The 17,123-nt window shown below is 43.7% G+C and overlaps 1 protein-coding gene across 1 annotated transcript in view; it reads left to right on the plus strand.

The window, feature by feature from the left end:
- ZDHHC20 (zDHHC palmitoyltransferase 20) overlaps window positions 1–17,123 on the plus strand; it is a 261,337-nt gene that overhangs the window by 180,813 nt on the left and 63,401 nt on the right. Inside the window, exon 8 of the mRNA XM_086935201.1 lies at window positions 10,180–10,312. Coding sequence (XP_086791327.1) covers window positions 10,180–10,312 — 133 coding nt within the window. The remainder of the gene's footprint in view (window positions 1–10,179; window positions 10,313–17,123) is intronic.

The raw sequence follows: 17,123 nt of genomic DNA on the forward strand, positions 1-17,123 counted from the left end.
ACAAAAAAGACCTATACTCTCAAGTGGAAACGCTTCTGCATCTGGTGTGAAAAGGAGGGTCTACACCCCTTCCGGGTCACTCCCCAACAACTCCTGCCATACCTTCTACACCTGGCGCACTCAGGCCTGGCCCATGCGTCCATCAAGGTCCACTTGGCAGCGATTTCTAGGTTCACTAGAACTTCTAGGGGCCCCTCTCTGTGGGCGGACAGACTCATTAAGCAATTTCTGAAAGGCCTCTTTAGGTCCTTCCCTAGACCAAAACCTGTCCCTCCAACGTGGCAGCTCAACATAGTTCTTCACCAGCTGATGAAACATCCCTTCGAACCTATCCACAAGTCTGACATAAAATTCCTGTCGTGGAAGACAGCCCTCCTACTTGCTCTGACCTCGGCCAGAAGAGTAGGCGAGCTACAGGCCCTTTCCGTCCAGGACCCATTCCTTCAATTCAAGGAGGACAGAGTCATCCTGCGTACCAACCCACGTTTCATACCCAAAGTCCCTTCGGACTTCCATCTTAATGAGCCGGTGGTTCTTAAATCATTCTTTCCGAACCCATCTACCCCGGCTGAGAGATCACTGCACTCTTTAGACCTTCAAAGATGCCTAAAATTCTATCTTGACAGAACAAGACAATTCAGGAAGTCATCCCAACTCTTTGTCGCATTCAGCAGGCCTAGGAAAGGCATGCCCTTAACTAAACAGAGCATATCACGATGGATCTCCTCAGCCATAACTCTCTGCCACGAGAAGGCAGGAAGACCTCTGGACTCACGGGCCAAAGCCCACTCCACCAGAGCCATGTCTACGTCTGCGGCACTATTTGCTGGAGTGCCACTCCTAGACATATGTAGAGCGGCGACCTGGAAGTCCCCGCATACCTTCACCAGGCACTACTGCTTGGACGCTGAGCTGACGAAAGACGCAGCAGTGGGCAGAGCAGTGCTTCGCCATCTATTCCAGTGAGGTGAGCCCTCCTACTTCCCACCATCCTTGACTGGTATGCACATTTCTTTGTTACTAGATTCTGCATGACATTGTATGCTGTTGTTTTTTTCCTACAGTCACAAATGTTCATTTCTTGCAGTAATATACTGTCTGTATCTTCACAGAATGTGCATATTGTATTGCTTGCTACTCTGATTCAGGCATGTGAATCTATGAAAGACACCCAAATACTGGATAAGAAATGCGTTACTTACCTGTAACTGCAGTTATCCAGTATTAGTGTCTTTCATAGATTCACATGCACCCTCCCGCCTCCCCTGGAAGGACTCACCTCTCTCTACAGGTTTACACCTATCCAACTTGGTGCGTACGAAAATCTGAGAGACTGAGGCTCCTCACAGGAAGGTTCTAGAGGGAGGTAGTAGCTGATTGGTTGTTCCTTTTGTTTTGGTCCTTTTTTTTACAAAAGGACGCAGATAGGCTACCAAGGTGGGACCCTGGAGCCTACTCTATTTGGTCCTTCCTGCATAAGGACCTAGATAGGTTACTAAGGTTAGACCCTTAGACCTATTCTCTTTATGTATGTCTTAGGACATTACTTTTTTATGTACCGGAGGCTCCCGTCTCGACGACGGGGAATGATTCAGGCATGTGAATCTATGAAAGACACTAATACTGGATAACTGCAGTTACAGGTAAGTAACGCATTTCTTATACGGTATATGTTCTGAATTGAAATAATAAGGAATAAAGAAAAAGTATTCCCTATTTAGTGTTTATATCACTGTGACCACACTTAGTCTATTTTTATCTTTTACAGTCTCTTGTCTCGTCATGACCCACAGACACGTCAAAGGTTATTACTAAATGATTTTTATTTTATCAAATAAGAAAGTTTATATATCTCTCGTTTCCAATTTCAAAACACGTTTGTATATACAAGTAATTTTTTACATATATACAATAGAATAGAAGCCCTTCGTTTCCAAGTTAGGATGTCTCAATGAAAAAATAATAAGACATTCCTATCGAGATCAAGCAGACTAATGTGAGGAAAACAAATAGGTGGAAATTATTTATACCCAATGTCTTAAAGGTCCCTCAACACATTATTTAAATTAATCCAAAATATTTATATATATCTGCTGTCTCTTTATAGTCGACGCGTTTCAGCCAATCAATTCTGGCCTCTTCAGGACTAGGGCTATTCACAATCCATCGGGTTATAGAGTCGGAAATGCTTCTCAAATTCTCTCACGGGCTCATTTTTATAACGCTGTGCTCGCTGTCAATCCAATTAATGGAACTATTGCGTGGCCGGTGATTAGGTGATATGTATTTCCCGTCTACAGCATTTAGCTAGCGCTTCAAGCGCTTCTTTGTTATTTCATTTTACTTGATCGCGTGTGCTGACAAAAGTCGGCCCAGCTCGTTGCTCTCTTCCCGGGGTGTTTTGCAATGTATCTCTTCTTTTCCAAATTGGTCGCTCGCGACGACCAATTTGGAAAAGAAGAGATACATTGCAAAACACCCCGGGAAGAGAGCAACGAGCTGGGCCGACTTTTGTCAGCACACGCGATCAAGTAAAATGAAATAACAAAGAAGCACTTGAAGCGCTAGCTAAATGCTGTAGACGGGAAATACATATCACCTAATCACCGGCCACGCAATAGTTCCATTAATTGGATTGACAGCGAGCACAGCGTTATAAAAATGAGCCCGTGAGAGAATTTGAGAAGCATTTCCGACTCTATAACCCGATGGATTGTGAATAGCCCTAGTCCTGAAGAGGCCAGAATTGATTGGCTGAAACGCGTCGACTATAAAGAGACAGCAGATATATATAAATATTTTGGATTCATTTAAATAATGTGTTGAGGGACCTTTAAGACATTGGGTATAAATAATTTCCACCTATTTGTTTTCCTCACATTAGTCTGCTTGATCTCGATAGGAATGTCTTATTATTTTTTCATTGAGACATCCTAACTTGGAAACGAAGGGCTTCTATTCTATTGTATATATGTAAAAAATTACTTGTATATACAAACGTGTTTTGAAATTGGAAACGAGAGATATATAAACTTTCTTATTTGATAAAATTAAAATCATTTAGTAATAACCTTTGACGTGTCTGTGGGTCATGACGAGACAAGAGACTGTAAAAGATAAAAATAGACTAAGTGGTCACAGTGATATAAACACTAAATAGGGAATACTTTTTCTTTATTCCTTATTATTTCAATTCAGAACATATACCGTATAACCAAGGTACCATTTTCTTTTTTGAGTCTTTATTACCCAGGTACCGTTTGGTCTAATGGGTTTCCCCTGTTATGCATAGAGGTCAGAAGAAAGGCTGAAGAAATGAGTGGGATAGTGCGTCCTTCCTCAGCCATCCATCCAACCTTTTCTCCCGTCCCCTGCAAAAGGGAGGAGACTTGAGTGCAGCACCTGAAAGCAGTGATCATTGCTCTACGCTGCTCCATGGCCACATGCACATGCTAAGTCCAAGATTTGTAGTGTGTGGTGTGAGGAGAGGTTGAAGGTGCTCCCACCTTCCGCTTCCATCCCGTCACCCCACCCACAAATCCAAGCGCTGGGAGCAGAAAGTGAAATCACTGGTACTGCTCCCAGTCATTTCGCTGTATTTCCTTCATGCCATCATATTTCTTGCTGACGTAGATGGGGCCCACAGCCCCTCTTAACCCAGTACACCCTCCAGGGCACCTTCCCTCTCATTCCTGAATGAAATCGTAGAGTTGGAAGGTAAGGAAAAGAGCTGGAAGCAACAAACTCTGTTCTCAGCGCCTCCTCTTTCTTCTTAATCTCTCAATCTCTTTGACAAACACTAGGCTTGGTATGAAGAAGGGGGGGGTAGTGGGGGGGGGGGGGAATCTCCTCTTGGGTTTTCAGCCTCCATCATTCATATCAGCTCTATACGTCGAAGAAGGCAAAAGACGATGAGAATGAGCATACTTTCTTGGAACTTTGGAGTTGTCTGGTAATTGTTATCAGGTTATTAGGTTCTTATTAGGAACTTACTAGGAACTGGCACATCTAATACCTCATCCCCAAATGGACTCTGATTCACCATATAGTAAGTTAGAGGTCTCCCATAGATATAAAAAAATAACTCTGCAAGTACACTTTCTGCAGTTTCAAATAACTGTTTACCTACATTTATTTCATTGGTCCTACCCTCTAATATTAGTTCACTACTGAGGTGTGCAAAGGGCATTTGTATATTAGAAGCTCCTTAGTGTGTTATTGCGGCAACCTGGTAATTAATTGTTCTAACTGGGAACAGTGTGCTTGGCTGGGAATTAACAATGGTGTGTACTGACCAGGCACAGGAAGTGGTGTGTATACACTAGGAATTTGAAATGTGTGATGGTGAGAGAGCAATCTGGTGCTGAATATCAGGAGTTGCTGGAACACTTCTTATCAACTCCTCCCCCTTTGCCCCGACCATACCAGCCTGCTGATCTGGAAATATGTTTCTGTGGTAAGCATGGGGGTGGAATAAAGGGTGATTTTTAGGGAGCCCCTCGTACTCTGATCCAGCTCTTGCACCTCTCACACACCACTCATAGTCATCCGAACTCTTCATTCTCTCCCACCTCAGTTGCAAATCTGAAGGCCAAAATGAGGAAGCAAGATGTAAAATCACTGGGACCTATCTGTCATTTCCAGTTGCCTGGCCATCTCGCATTTCTCAATTCTCTTGCTGCTATGTTGCAAGTTGCCCTCTGGCTCCAACTTTCACTCTTAAATGAGCAAAAAGGCAGAACATCAGAAATAGATTTAAGAGTTGATCAATGCTCACAGTGCCTCAAACTACTAAATCTCCCTTTTATCCTCAATCGAGGGCCTTATTTTTGTTTGTGAATTTGCTCAGTTCACCTGTTACTTTTGGAAGTGGCAGAATATCCATATTGGCCCCCTGCCACTTCCATCGACATGCGCAAAATGACAGTGTGTCCAAATGGAAAACTCGAAATAATGGGTGGCTGCAAGAGTGGGAGGAGATCAAATACTACATATGGATAGGCATTGGAGGAGCATGTTTTGCCCACCTTTCAAGTTCTCCATTGAAGATTTGCTTGTTTGTTTGTGAGGGGAGAAGATGGGAGCTGTATATACTGCTCCTCAACTTCGCTGACGACTATACTCACTCACGCTCAATATTGGGGCTATAAGGGAAGGAATGTTTTTGTACTGGTGGCTAAGCCCCTCTCTCCATTCAAGCAACGAGGTGAAGCCATGAAGTGCCATGACTGGGACTTCTCCCACCCCCATCACATCCTATCCCCTGGCCTCATATTGAGCACTTTTAGGGGAGGTGGGAGGACCACTCAAACCCTTCCTAACATTTTTGCATAGAAGCAAGAAATAAAATTGAATAGAAGGTAGAGTGGGATTGAACATTTACCACAGAAGGGTAGGGTTATCATCGCTACAGAAGGGTTGGGAGCACAAGGCCACAGAGGGACAATGGAGATCAAAGACTCAGATGTAGTTGCGGATAAAGGGTTGGTAATATTATCCACGCATAAGTCCCAAGATCAAAAAATAGTCACGTACACACACCTTGGTACATCAGAAAGAAGCATGTTTTGTGGGGTCTGATCAAAGGCTCTGCAAATGGATTGTTATGCCTTCATCTAGATTGTTTTTACATCTGGGGCAATGCAATTCGTGTTGTGGCTTTAATAATTGTTTCATTAGCAGACAACAGGGGAATGTGGAAACCATCCATTACAGGCATGTAGAGAGTCACTTTTTGATTGGCTTCATACATATTGTTACTCAGAAGAATGACGAGAGCTAGCAGGCCCATTTGTATGACTCTGCTTATGATTTGTAATGGCTTCGTCAGCTTGACTTTTTGTGACTACCTTTATTCGGATTTATTCGGATTTTCTGAATGAATGCCATGTTTGTATTTATTATGGGTAGTTTGTGTCAAATTTACAAAAACAAGCATTGTCTCTATACAGAATGTCTGACAATAAATACCTGATTGTGAAAGTCCAGATCAGAATCTACCTTGTCAGGCTCAAGATTTCATCTTCAACATAGTCTTCAATAGCTGTCACTGTCATTGTGCAGTAATGTTCCAGCCCATCTCATGAGGACATATTCTATCTTACTTACTGGATTTTGTTGGTCCTATATTATAATTCGGCATCAATCACTACATGCCATGCAGAGCAAGGCAACAGCTGATTGGAGAAGCTTTTGATATAAAGCTGTAGTACTAGTGCCCACGTCAGGGTCAAGTTCACACAACTCACATGCCAAGTCTTCCAAGCTCCCTTTAAAAAGAAAAACAGTGAAGATTCTGTTCACTTTTACTTTTTCAAACTACAGTGCTGTTTATGAAGTGGACAGAATCTTATGCTCGTACCAAATAAATGGTCAATAGCTAGCACACGGTCCTGTGTCATGTATATTTGAGGCCAATATTAGAGATTCCCTGTTATACACGTTATTGAGACTTTCATCTCGATGATCTGAGAAATGTATGGCTTATGGATGGAAGCCCCAGATCCGCTTTTAGTTCCCCAATAGATCTGAATCTGGTTCCCAGGTTTTTGTTTACATCACCACATATTACTAGTATTCGTGGTCCTTGTGAATCGCCGCAAAACCCCTCAACGTTACATTTCTAGAAGAGCCTTGAAATCCTTCATAATGTGTCAAGAGCTGATCTACTGGGTGGCACATTACATACTTAGAAGAAAAGGCCTTCTACTTCCTGGAGCAATTCCAGGCACCAGTTTTAAAAAGTCGGGATATAAAATTACTCTTAAAAATAATTTTAGCAGCAGGGCAAAAAACCTGGAGACCAGAGGAAAAAAAATCGTTTCACTACTTCAGGCCAATCAAATAGACAAATAGCAGGAGAAAATAAGCCGAACATGTAGAAATCCAGAAATTCCTCACGGGTCCAGTGAGTGAGCAACAAGCAAAGTTGTGACAGATGCTGAACCCAGTTTAGTCTGCTTTATATACTTATTCTTCAGGAAGCCCTTCTAAGAAAGTAAAAGAACATAATTTGCCTCGTGTGATGGCTTGGGAAGGACTTATATTAATTCTAAAGTGATTGGAAACTATCCCAAAAAGGAAAACCTTGAATTGACTTCAAACTGTCATACAAAGAAAATGAATGTACTAAAAAATATTCTACGCACCTGTGATGTTAGAGATGCCTTGGGTCGTTTTTTTACTAGACTATGACTAGCCACTCTTGCCAGGGAAACCAAAGAATGAGTGGATCTATACTACAGAAGCAACGGACAGCTGAACACCAACATAGTCCGCGTGACAGGAATCCTAATGCTGGCACAGCTGCCCTCCGACACTGTACTCATCGAAATAGATGCTGCTCACATGCAGAAAGCCTAACCAAATCCTTGCATGAGCATAAATGTTGATCATTGTAAAAATTGTGTTATACAGGAGACTTAAGTCGACCATTTAAAACTAGTGGTACAGAGTCAATTTATTTGCAACTTTTCTACAGATAGCTACCCTTTATTTTTTTTTAATTAACTTCCTGAGCTCCCTGTGCTTTTACCAATAAAAATATGAGCTGGCAGAATGGCTACCCTTTGCTTTTGCTAAGGAGCATAATTCCACCTGCACCATCTGGGGTTCTTGAGACAAAAAAAGTGGTGTAATGAAGCAGGAGCTTTGCTTCAGGTGACCGTGAACACGTGGCTTCAGTTCCCAATGGTGACTTATTGATTTGAAAGAAAGCGAATAACTTCACCAGACTTACACCCACCACCACTTCAGTATTAATGTACAGCACTGTATAACGTAAATATGGTATGCTCCCTGTAGCTCCCCTGCGGCCGATATACTTAATAGTTTCTCTGTTCTAAGGTGCAAAAATGTATTTTAAAATGCCTTGGTTAAGAAGTTACCCAGACGACATTGGCAAAGAAATTTGTGCATATGTCAAGATCGTGTGCTGGCGTAAACATTTCGAAACCGATACACTCCCATTGTTTTCACACAGTCTTTCACAGTGCAGAACTTCTAACGCATAAAAACTGAGATTAAATCCGGCAGGGGAAGTTAAAAAAAAAAATCTTTGCTATCATGTTAGATTATTATTGTCTTCCAGGAACAAGAGAATTGCCAGTTCATACAGGTGTCTAACAGAATCTTTAAAAGTGTTAAGACTGGGGGTGATTGGGAAAAGAAGCGATAAGCCAGATCTATCGCTCCTTTATTATTTATGCTCCAGATGGGCTGGACTCCCTTCGACAGAAGTGGGTTGGATGGGTAGGAGACCTAGAAAATTGACTGGAGGGAGGCATGCGTGGTTCCTAGGGAACTGGCAATATCCGCTTATGATACAGGTAAAGTACCTCCACATGACCTATCTATCCCCATCACGCACACAGCAGATGTTGCCTGTAGTCTATCCTCTATGTACGAGCTGTAGACTACTAGCTGCATATCTCTTCTATATATCATGGGACTGCTCCGGGTTGAGACCCTTCTCGGACGGGGTGGAATAGGAGATTGCGGAGGTCATGGGGTACCCAATCGAGTTAATCCCCAAGATGGCATTGTGGGACTGGTAGAGGAGCTGGGAGACCCCTGCACTGAGTGACTCTTCACAGGCGTGTCCAAGAGAGACATAGCACATCTGTGGAAGCAGCGTGCTCCTCACTCCTTATCAACCTGGTGCACTGGAGTCGACTGGTGTGCACAGCAAGAAAAACTCGTATATGAGGCATGTGGATGTCCTCAAAAGCATGAGAAAGTGTGGGGGAAATGGTGGGCTTACCATGGCCTATCTTTGCAAGTGGGTTGGCCCTTGCATGGGCCTCTGTCAATGTTACTGTGGATCTGAACAGTCACATCTTCTCCTTTTCTCCTTAATAATACCTGTGATGTATGGATGATGCTCGCTGTATTTATAAACAAAATAAAGTTGATTATAAAAGAAAAAAAAGAGTTAAGACTGGGCTCATTTTTCCTTAAATACATAAATTAACATTTTCTGTATTTTTCTTTAAGAAAGAGCTTCCTTGGTTTGATTTAATTTCATAATGAACTGTCTTTTATAAATAGTCACAACATTTCCAGACTCTGGTAAGGACTGCAATACACACCTGAGACAATCTGAAATTATACTGCCAAAATTGTGACGTGTTAAAGTATATATTAACGCAAATCGTGTGCTGGGTGGGAATACTCAAAAGTCTTGGTTCTCACGGTTTCTATGTTAACTTCATAATCTTATGAAAATGTTGGTAGTGCACATTTATTTGATGAGATGTTATAGAAAACCCTCAAGTTATTTACCTAAAAAGCCCCGCAGCCTGTAACCGAATAATGGTCAATCTCCTGTGGGGGGAAATGTCTACACATGCTTTACTGAACATACTTTTTCTACATCAAGCCTGCACGTGCCCGCACCAGCTCATCATTCCATCCATCCATCCATCCATCCATCCATAATTGTTTTCTTGAGGTACAATGTGTCTAACTTATTGTCTTTGTTTGTGAAAAGCTTTGCCGAAGGAAATCTGCTGAGAATTGCCCGAAGGTAACAAACAGTTCGAATGTTTAACCCCTCACCTTTTCTCCCACATACTTTGTAAGTGAGCTGTAAAATGTAGGTCACTTAGAGACATGTGCAGAGTTCTCTTGAGAAAACCAAGCACACTTTTCATTGCTCCTACGTGCCCGATTTTAAGGTAACACTGAAGAGCACGGCAGCCATCAGTTGCATGTGTAACATAAGGGTAAACGTTTTTAGGTCTTTACTAAAAATAGGCTTTAAGCTGAAATATAATGTTATGCAATGTACAAAAGCCATAGACCTTAAATTATAGCACATTGAAAGCCGAAATGTGGCTAATAGTAGCAGGAGGCATCTTTAGCACTTGAGTAGTAAACCGTTTCTCAAATGTGACGCCCTCTGAGTTTTGTTTCGGTGCTTGCTAGTCCTCTAATAGGACGCCATGCACATTAAAAATAAAATATTTTCTACCACGCTTACTGGCTTCTAGTAGCCTTCATAATCAATCTGTCCCGTTGCCCTTCGGGAATCCCTGCACACCTAAAATGGAACTGAAAAACTGAAATGTGAAAATTGATTGCTTATCAGTTATTTATTTTTCTAGTTTTAATTACAGACTCTTATGTATGGACTTGTACATTCTTTATAACATTTCTGTAATTTCTTTTTCTTGTCAGAATGATCTGGAAGACACACATGCAAAATTCCACGTTCTTTTCCTTTTCTTTGTGGCGGCTATGTTCTTCATTAGTATACTGTCGTTGTTCAGCTACCACTGCTGGCTGGTCGGAAAAAACAGATCAACGATAGGTCAGTTAACTCAAATATAAACATTTAGATGCTGCATGCATTGATAACGGTGAATCAAATCTCCAAAAAGTTCTGCAACTATTTAGAGTAGATGGTTTATTAGATGACTAGAAAATGTCTTCATGTTTTTTTTAGTTTTTTTTTACTGATGTGGTTATCGAAAAGTGAGAACATTTTATTTACGTTGAGTGCAATTTTTTCCCCTGTGCCATTGGTAGACAAGCGCTTCCAAATGTTCCCTGTTTGCTGCACTGTTTCCTACATCTGGTTACTTTCTAATTTGCATTGTGGTTGTCTGGCTATTTTAATCTTTCCCGAAGTATCTGCAATCCTAACAGCTTTTTAGTACCGGGTTATGTTTTGTTTGCTGCTGGCCCATTTCTAAGCACCGCTTTTTTTTTTTTTTTTTCTGGGCATCGGATCATTTAAGTCTCCAGTGTTGGAGACCTTGCATTTCATTGCTTACTACTTTGCATTTCCGGAGAGGCTTAGCTCATTTCCACCAGTATGTGTATTCATATGTGTAAAGTGGCCTTTTTTCAAGCATTTCTTTCCTGTGGCAGTAGCAGCTCTTTGGATGCTCATTACACTGTCATAGCTGTTTGACCAGGTGGTGCACTTATGTTGATTTGTATAGCACACTAATCACCCAGGAGGGTGTCTAGGTGCTTAGGCATGTGTGTAGGTGTGTGGTCCCCAAGGTGCTTAAACGAAGAGCCTTAATTCAGCTTCTTGCGTTATTCAAGAAGTGAGGAAAACGCTCTGATGTGTTGAGGTAGGTTGTACCATGTCTTGGATGCAATGTAGGAGAATGAGCGACCTCTGGTTTTGCTTTTGCAGATGCGGGAAGTGCGTGAGAGTGTCTGGTGGGTTGGTGAAAGTGTGTGCAGCTGTTCAGGTATTCTGGTCCCACGTTGCGTATGGGCTTGTATGCGTGTGTGAGAAGTTTAAATTAGCCTCGTTTATGAATGGAGAGCCAGAGAATCTTCGTTTAGTGTAGTGTGTGGTGTGATGTGGGTGCAATGGAGAGGCTGAGTATGAGTTTTGCTGCAGTGGTCGGGACCCTGTTTAGGAGTTGTTTGGTGATTCCAGTGTAGATAGTGTTGCTGTAGTCCAGCCAGCTGGTGGTGAGTGCTTGGGTGACAACGGTACATCTGATGTTCTGAGGAAAACATTTGAAATTCTTTCGTAGCATACACAGGATGTGGAAGCAAGAGGTGCACACTGTGTTGAGCCCTTTCTTAAACTGCACCTAACTAAAGGAGGAAACGCTACCTTTTGGAAAGCAGAGAACGAGTCTGCTAGCGGGACAGCCACGGCTGCAGGAGCCGAGTCCCCCCTGCCGCCGCCTCTCATCACCAACGCGGACGCAGAGCGGGGGGACTCCAACCCCCAGGAGCCTTTGCGGGGGCGCGCAGCAGTGACGCGCAAGTAGGCGCCCGGAGGCGCTTAAAACAGCAGCGCGGCCAGAGCGCCTTGGGAGCCCTTTCTTAAACTGCACCTAACTAAAGGAGGAAACGCTACCTTTTGGAAAGCAGAGAACGAGTCTGCTAGCAGGACAGCCACGGCTGCAGGAGGAGGAGCCGAGTCCCCCCTGTCGCCGCCTCTCATCACCAACGCCGACGCAGAGCGGGGGGACTCCAACCCCCAGGAGCCTTTGCGGGGGCGCGCAGCAGTGACGCGCAAGTAGGCGCCCGGAGGCGCTTAAAACAACAACGCCCCCTCCGCGTAGCGGGACCAAGCCCGGGCAAAGGGCGGGCCCTCTGTGGCCCTCAGAGGCCTGAGGAGCCTGGCCTGGGCCACTACCCCTGCCCGATTTCCTTCAGCCCAAGTAACTATTGGACACAGAAACTGTAAGTCTGCTAATATCTCATTACATGCTACAGGGTTGTTAGTTGCCAATCATTGCTAAGCCCTAAGTACATGGGCTTGTCATCACACTGTTAACATTTCAAACGGTCATTTGAGATTAGCACTGGGGATTGTCATGAATTGTCGGGAGACCAGAAGCATGGCTGTTGCAGGAGCGAAAAAGTTAACCGGGACTCTGGACGACTTTATTGTTCGCACCAATGCATTAATTGATGAGGGGATAGTATTAATGGACAGGAGGGTGTCCCAAGATCTAGCTATGGCCAAGAGATCTTCCCTAGGCCTCATTGCCCAGGCATGTACGCCCAACACCGAGTCCCGCCCCAACACTCTCGCCATGGTACACAACACTGGGGATACTGGGGATTTTGATGTCTTAAGCTCACAACAGGATTTGGAAGCTACCCCTAATCTTAATCTTCTGACAGAGAGTGGCGTAGACAGAAATTAGCTAGACAATCCACCCTTGGCAAGTGCCACAAATCAAAGGGGTTTGAAAGAAGGGGCAATCCCTAAACAAAAGGCCAATAAACCCACCACCCTTAAAGGGAAGAAAGCACAAACTGCCCACAACCGAGACAATACCATCTTAGACCCGGCAATTGTGAATAATAACTTGGCAGTCTGTGCAAATGATATAGGGGGGGTGCACCCGACAAAAATTGGCTTGCCTCGAAGTCTTCCAGACGACACCCTTATTGACAATAGTCTGGAGGAAATCATTGAACTTAGTGGTGAAGTCACTAATATAGCCAAACATAGCCAGGATAGGAGTGGGTCAAGCACGGCTGATAATAATATTTTTAATATGTTAAAAGCCCTACTCGAACCCATAGAGGTTAGATTACGTTGCTTAGAAACCATTTTGAAAAACATTCATAAGGATATAAGTGCCCCAAGCTTTACCTTGAACACTAAGCCATCCCACGTCGCGAATACAGCTAATAAGTCATCTTTGGCTGGCAAAAGCGTCACTGTGGCTAAAAACAATGTTCCCAAGAACCCTAGTAATATTCCAAACCTGGGAGGCACTAAAGCAAAGACCCCTGATCTAAAACAATCAGAGAATTCAACTAAATCTAAGACCACTCCCCAAGTTAAATCTAATGATCCCACTCCGCCGACCCCAAACCCAGACCCGGCTCCAAGAGTTAAGGTAGCGGCCCGTAGAAACATCCATCTTCCCCCAGATGCCTGCCCCTATGTAGTGATTCTTACTGGAGTCACTGAAATTTCACCATCTGAAGTAGAATCCTACCATGCCCTGAAAAATAAAGTGTGCCACTGGCTCTCCAAAAACCATCCCCTACCGCCGAATATTCCAAGTAACATTCTAATGGTGGAGAGAACCCCATGGGTGGGAGGGAATAGAAAAAACTTACAAGGGGACTGCGTTGTGGTCACTTTCGAGAACACACAGGTGGTAGAATATATATGTAGAGGATCCTCTAGATATCAAGCAAGTACTGTTACTGCTAGGCCCCTCTCTTATTTCTACCTACCCGGGAACCAAGCAGATAAAAGATGGAGTTGGCTAAGGGGCCCACATGAGCAAAAAGCCAGTCAGACGTTTAACCCCCCATGGGAGGCGCATCCTCAGGGCTGGGACGAGGGTGGCGATGAGGAATGGAATCCGGTCAGGAGAAGAAGAGGAAGACCGCTTCAAGGGGGGTTTGTTGCAGGGCCTCAAAATAGTTACCCATATTATTGCCACCAGACTGCAAACGGATATGATAATCATTTCAACTTTCCAATTGCTAACCGCTATGATGGTCTATCAACCCTGGATTGGGTCGACTGACAAACACAGGGTTCACCACTTAGACAGAGGCCTAACAACTCCCCCACCCCTCTGCAAAAGGAAAATAGCATCTTGGATTGGCAGAGGTTAAATCCAATCCCCACTTTTGGCAAGGGTGCTGAAGGCAGGGCCCCATTGCACAAAAAAATGGATGAGGTACTGGGTGGACGGGATATTACTATGGCAACATGGAACATCGCGGGTCTCAAAAATAAAGTGGATGATCCGATCTGGCGGGACCTCATAGGTTCTATGGACTTAATAGCTATGCAGGAGACCTGGGACACCCAAAATTTACTGACAGTGGATGAGTTCACCACCTTCTCTATACCGGCTGTCGGGTCAACGAGGGGGCGGGCCAGAGGGGGACTGGTAACCCTGATCTCTGCTAAAATCCCAGGTACATACACGCAAATAGCTACTGGCTGTCCTTATTGTCTTGCTGTTTTAATTACGTATAGGAGTTACCATAATGTTTTGGTTATAAACTTTTATAATTCTTTTGATAGGGACAGGCCAGTTAGTAACCTGATGTTGTTAAGCTCTTTCCTGGTTGATTTTAAAGAGTCTGCAGAGTATGATTGTGCCATCTTGTTGATGGGAGATTTCAATGTTCATGGTTGTCAGGATAAATGCCCCCCAAATGTGTTATTTGGTCCCCCGGACAAAGAAAATATCCACTTTGAACACTCAGAGCAGGGTATTTTTTTGGAAACCTTGTTGGCCGAAAATGGGTTAATTCTGCCAAATGGGTGTGAGGAGGATATCCCCACGTTTATAGGTCATGGCAGTGGTTCCGTGATTGATTACATATTCCTCAGTAGTATTTGTGGAGTCCAAATCAGTAGCTATTCAGTTCTAGGGTCCCACTTTAGCGACCACAACCCTGTTGTATTAAAAGCTAAGAACATATTTGTTATTAAGGAAAGCTGCCCAAACCTGGTAGATAAACATGATATGCGGTTGACAGACCAAGCACGCAGAATCAAATGGTGTAAGCTAATTCCAGAAGAGTTTTTCTGTAACCTCTGTCTTAGTAGTAGGGAGGACCTAAAGCTATGTATGGATGATCAGGCTGGGGACAGTGAAGTAATGGAGGCGTATAAAAAGGTTTGCCTCGACATTCTCTCCAACCTGACGCGTCAGGGTAAAGGCAGAACACATGGGAAGGAAGGCTGGTTTGACAAGAACTGCTCAGCGGCTAGCCATAAACTTAAGGTAGCACTTAAGTCTAACCCAGTAGATAGACGGCTCGTGGCCACTCTCAGGAAAGAATACAAGACTGCAATCGAAAGAAGACGGCGTGAAATTAGAGAGGATGCCTGGGCCGACCTGACCTCAATTGATGTTTTAAAAAGCAGCGCCAAGTTCTGGGCTGTGGTCAATCAACCCTATTTCTCTGATTCCAGTAATAATGAATTGGACTGTGGAATCCAAGAAGACAAATGGCACTCGCACTTTAGGTCCGTTTACGAACAAGAGACTTTGGTGGCAGAAGGCATGACTGCCTTCCCCCAATTGCCTTATACCTTAATCGTGAATGAGGAGGAGGTGGCCGTGGCCATTGGTATGATGACCAGTAATAAAGCTCCTGGACCAGATGGCGTTCCCTCTGATCTTTTTAAAGTCAACATTTTATTTTGGTCCAAAGTTTTAGCCAATGTTTTTAACAGAGTTTCTAAGACAGGCATTCCTGAGTCATGGACACAGTCGGTTATTGTACCCATTTATAAAAAAGGGGACCGGGGGACCCTGGCAATTACCGACCTATATCCCTCATTGATTCTGCAGTTAAGGTTTTAAAGAAAGTGGTTCTAGGTAAATTGACCAATTGGTTAGAGGAGACTGATACACTTTCTCCTCTACAGTACGGTTTTAGAAAGGGGCGCAGTACTATTGACCAAAGCCTACCCCTTCGGGGGTCGATTCTGGCGCTATATAAGAAATATAATAATAATAAACCTACAATTGCTTATCGGGAAGTACACCTTCGCTAAGCAAGGGTCTTTGTTCATTGCCTTTATGGATCTGTCCTCGGCATTTGACCGAGTAAACAGATCCAAATTGTGGGGCCAGCTCCTTAACATCGGAATAGATCCTAACATAGTGCACTTCCTAGCAGACCTCCATAGGGACCTCACTGCAACGGTCCGTTACTACAGAAAGGGGAACTGCACGGAAAAAATCAGCATTATCAATGGTGTGAGGCAGGGTTGCATTCTTGCTCCCCTGCTCTTTACACTATATATCAATGACCTAGGTAGAGTTTTGGGTGCAGCGTGCAAGGACATCCCGAGGGCAGGGAAATATTTACTGCCAGCCTTACTGTATGCGGATGACGCTGCCCTCCTAGCCAGAACTGCAGTAGGACTTCAATTCCTGTTGAACTCTTTTTATGTTTTTATGAATAATCTTGATTTAAGTGTTAACTTTGGTAAATCTCATGTCATGGTAGTGGGCCATAAAGCGAAGACCAAAATAAATGTGATGTCATTATATTGTAATGGACATAAGCTGTCACGAGTCCCCAGATTTCCCTACCTGGGGGTTGTTTTTGATGAAGGTTCCACGTGGCACCCTCAAATGGTGGAGAAAAAAACAGCCCTGGCACGCTCGATTTCTGCGGTGTTGAGCTTCTCCCGTAAACTAGGGGTTAAGCCCATTGAGGCAGTACTAAAAGTATATGCTGCCAAATGTACTGCCATCGCCATGTATGGGGCCGATTTGTGGGGCTTTAGGCCAGTTACATCGCTTCAGGTTACAGAAGATAATTTCTTAAAAACGCTTCTTTCCCTCCCAAGATCCACTGCAAGCTTCACAGTTCATCAGGAATGCGGCGTGGACTACTTGGAGGATAAAATTGCCATGGCCCCCCTATTAAAATGGTTAGCAGTTTGGCTAAACCCAGAGCTTGATGTGAACCATGAAATTCTAAAAGACTGTCTATTGCTAGATCATTGGGAAAAGATCCCTTGGTTGAAATATGTACAACAAATGTGCGAAAAGCTGGGCCGGCCCGAATTGTTTGACAAACCTTTTAGTCTGGTGAAAGGTGATTTGAAATGGGCTAAACACTTTCCTGCTGAACAGAGGAATGGACAGAGAAGGCAGGGAGCTGCTAAAGCCCTCTGTCAGAAA

This window comes from Lissotriton vulgaris, chromosome 8 (genome assembly GCF_964263255.1).
Source record: "Lissotriton vulgaris chromosome 8, aLisVul1.2, whole genome shotgun sequence".
Classification (NCBI taxonomy): Eukaryota; Metazoa; Chordata; class Amphibia; order Caudata; family Salamandridae; genus Lissotriton; species Lissotriton vulgaris.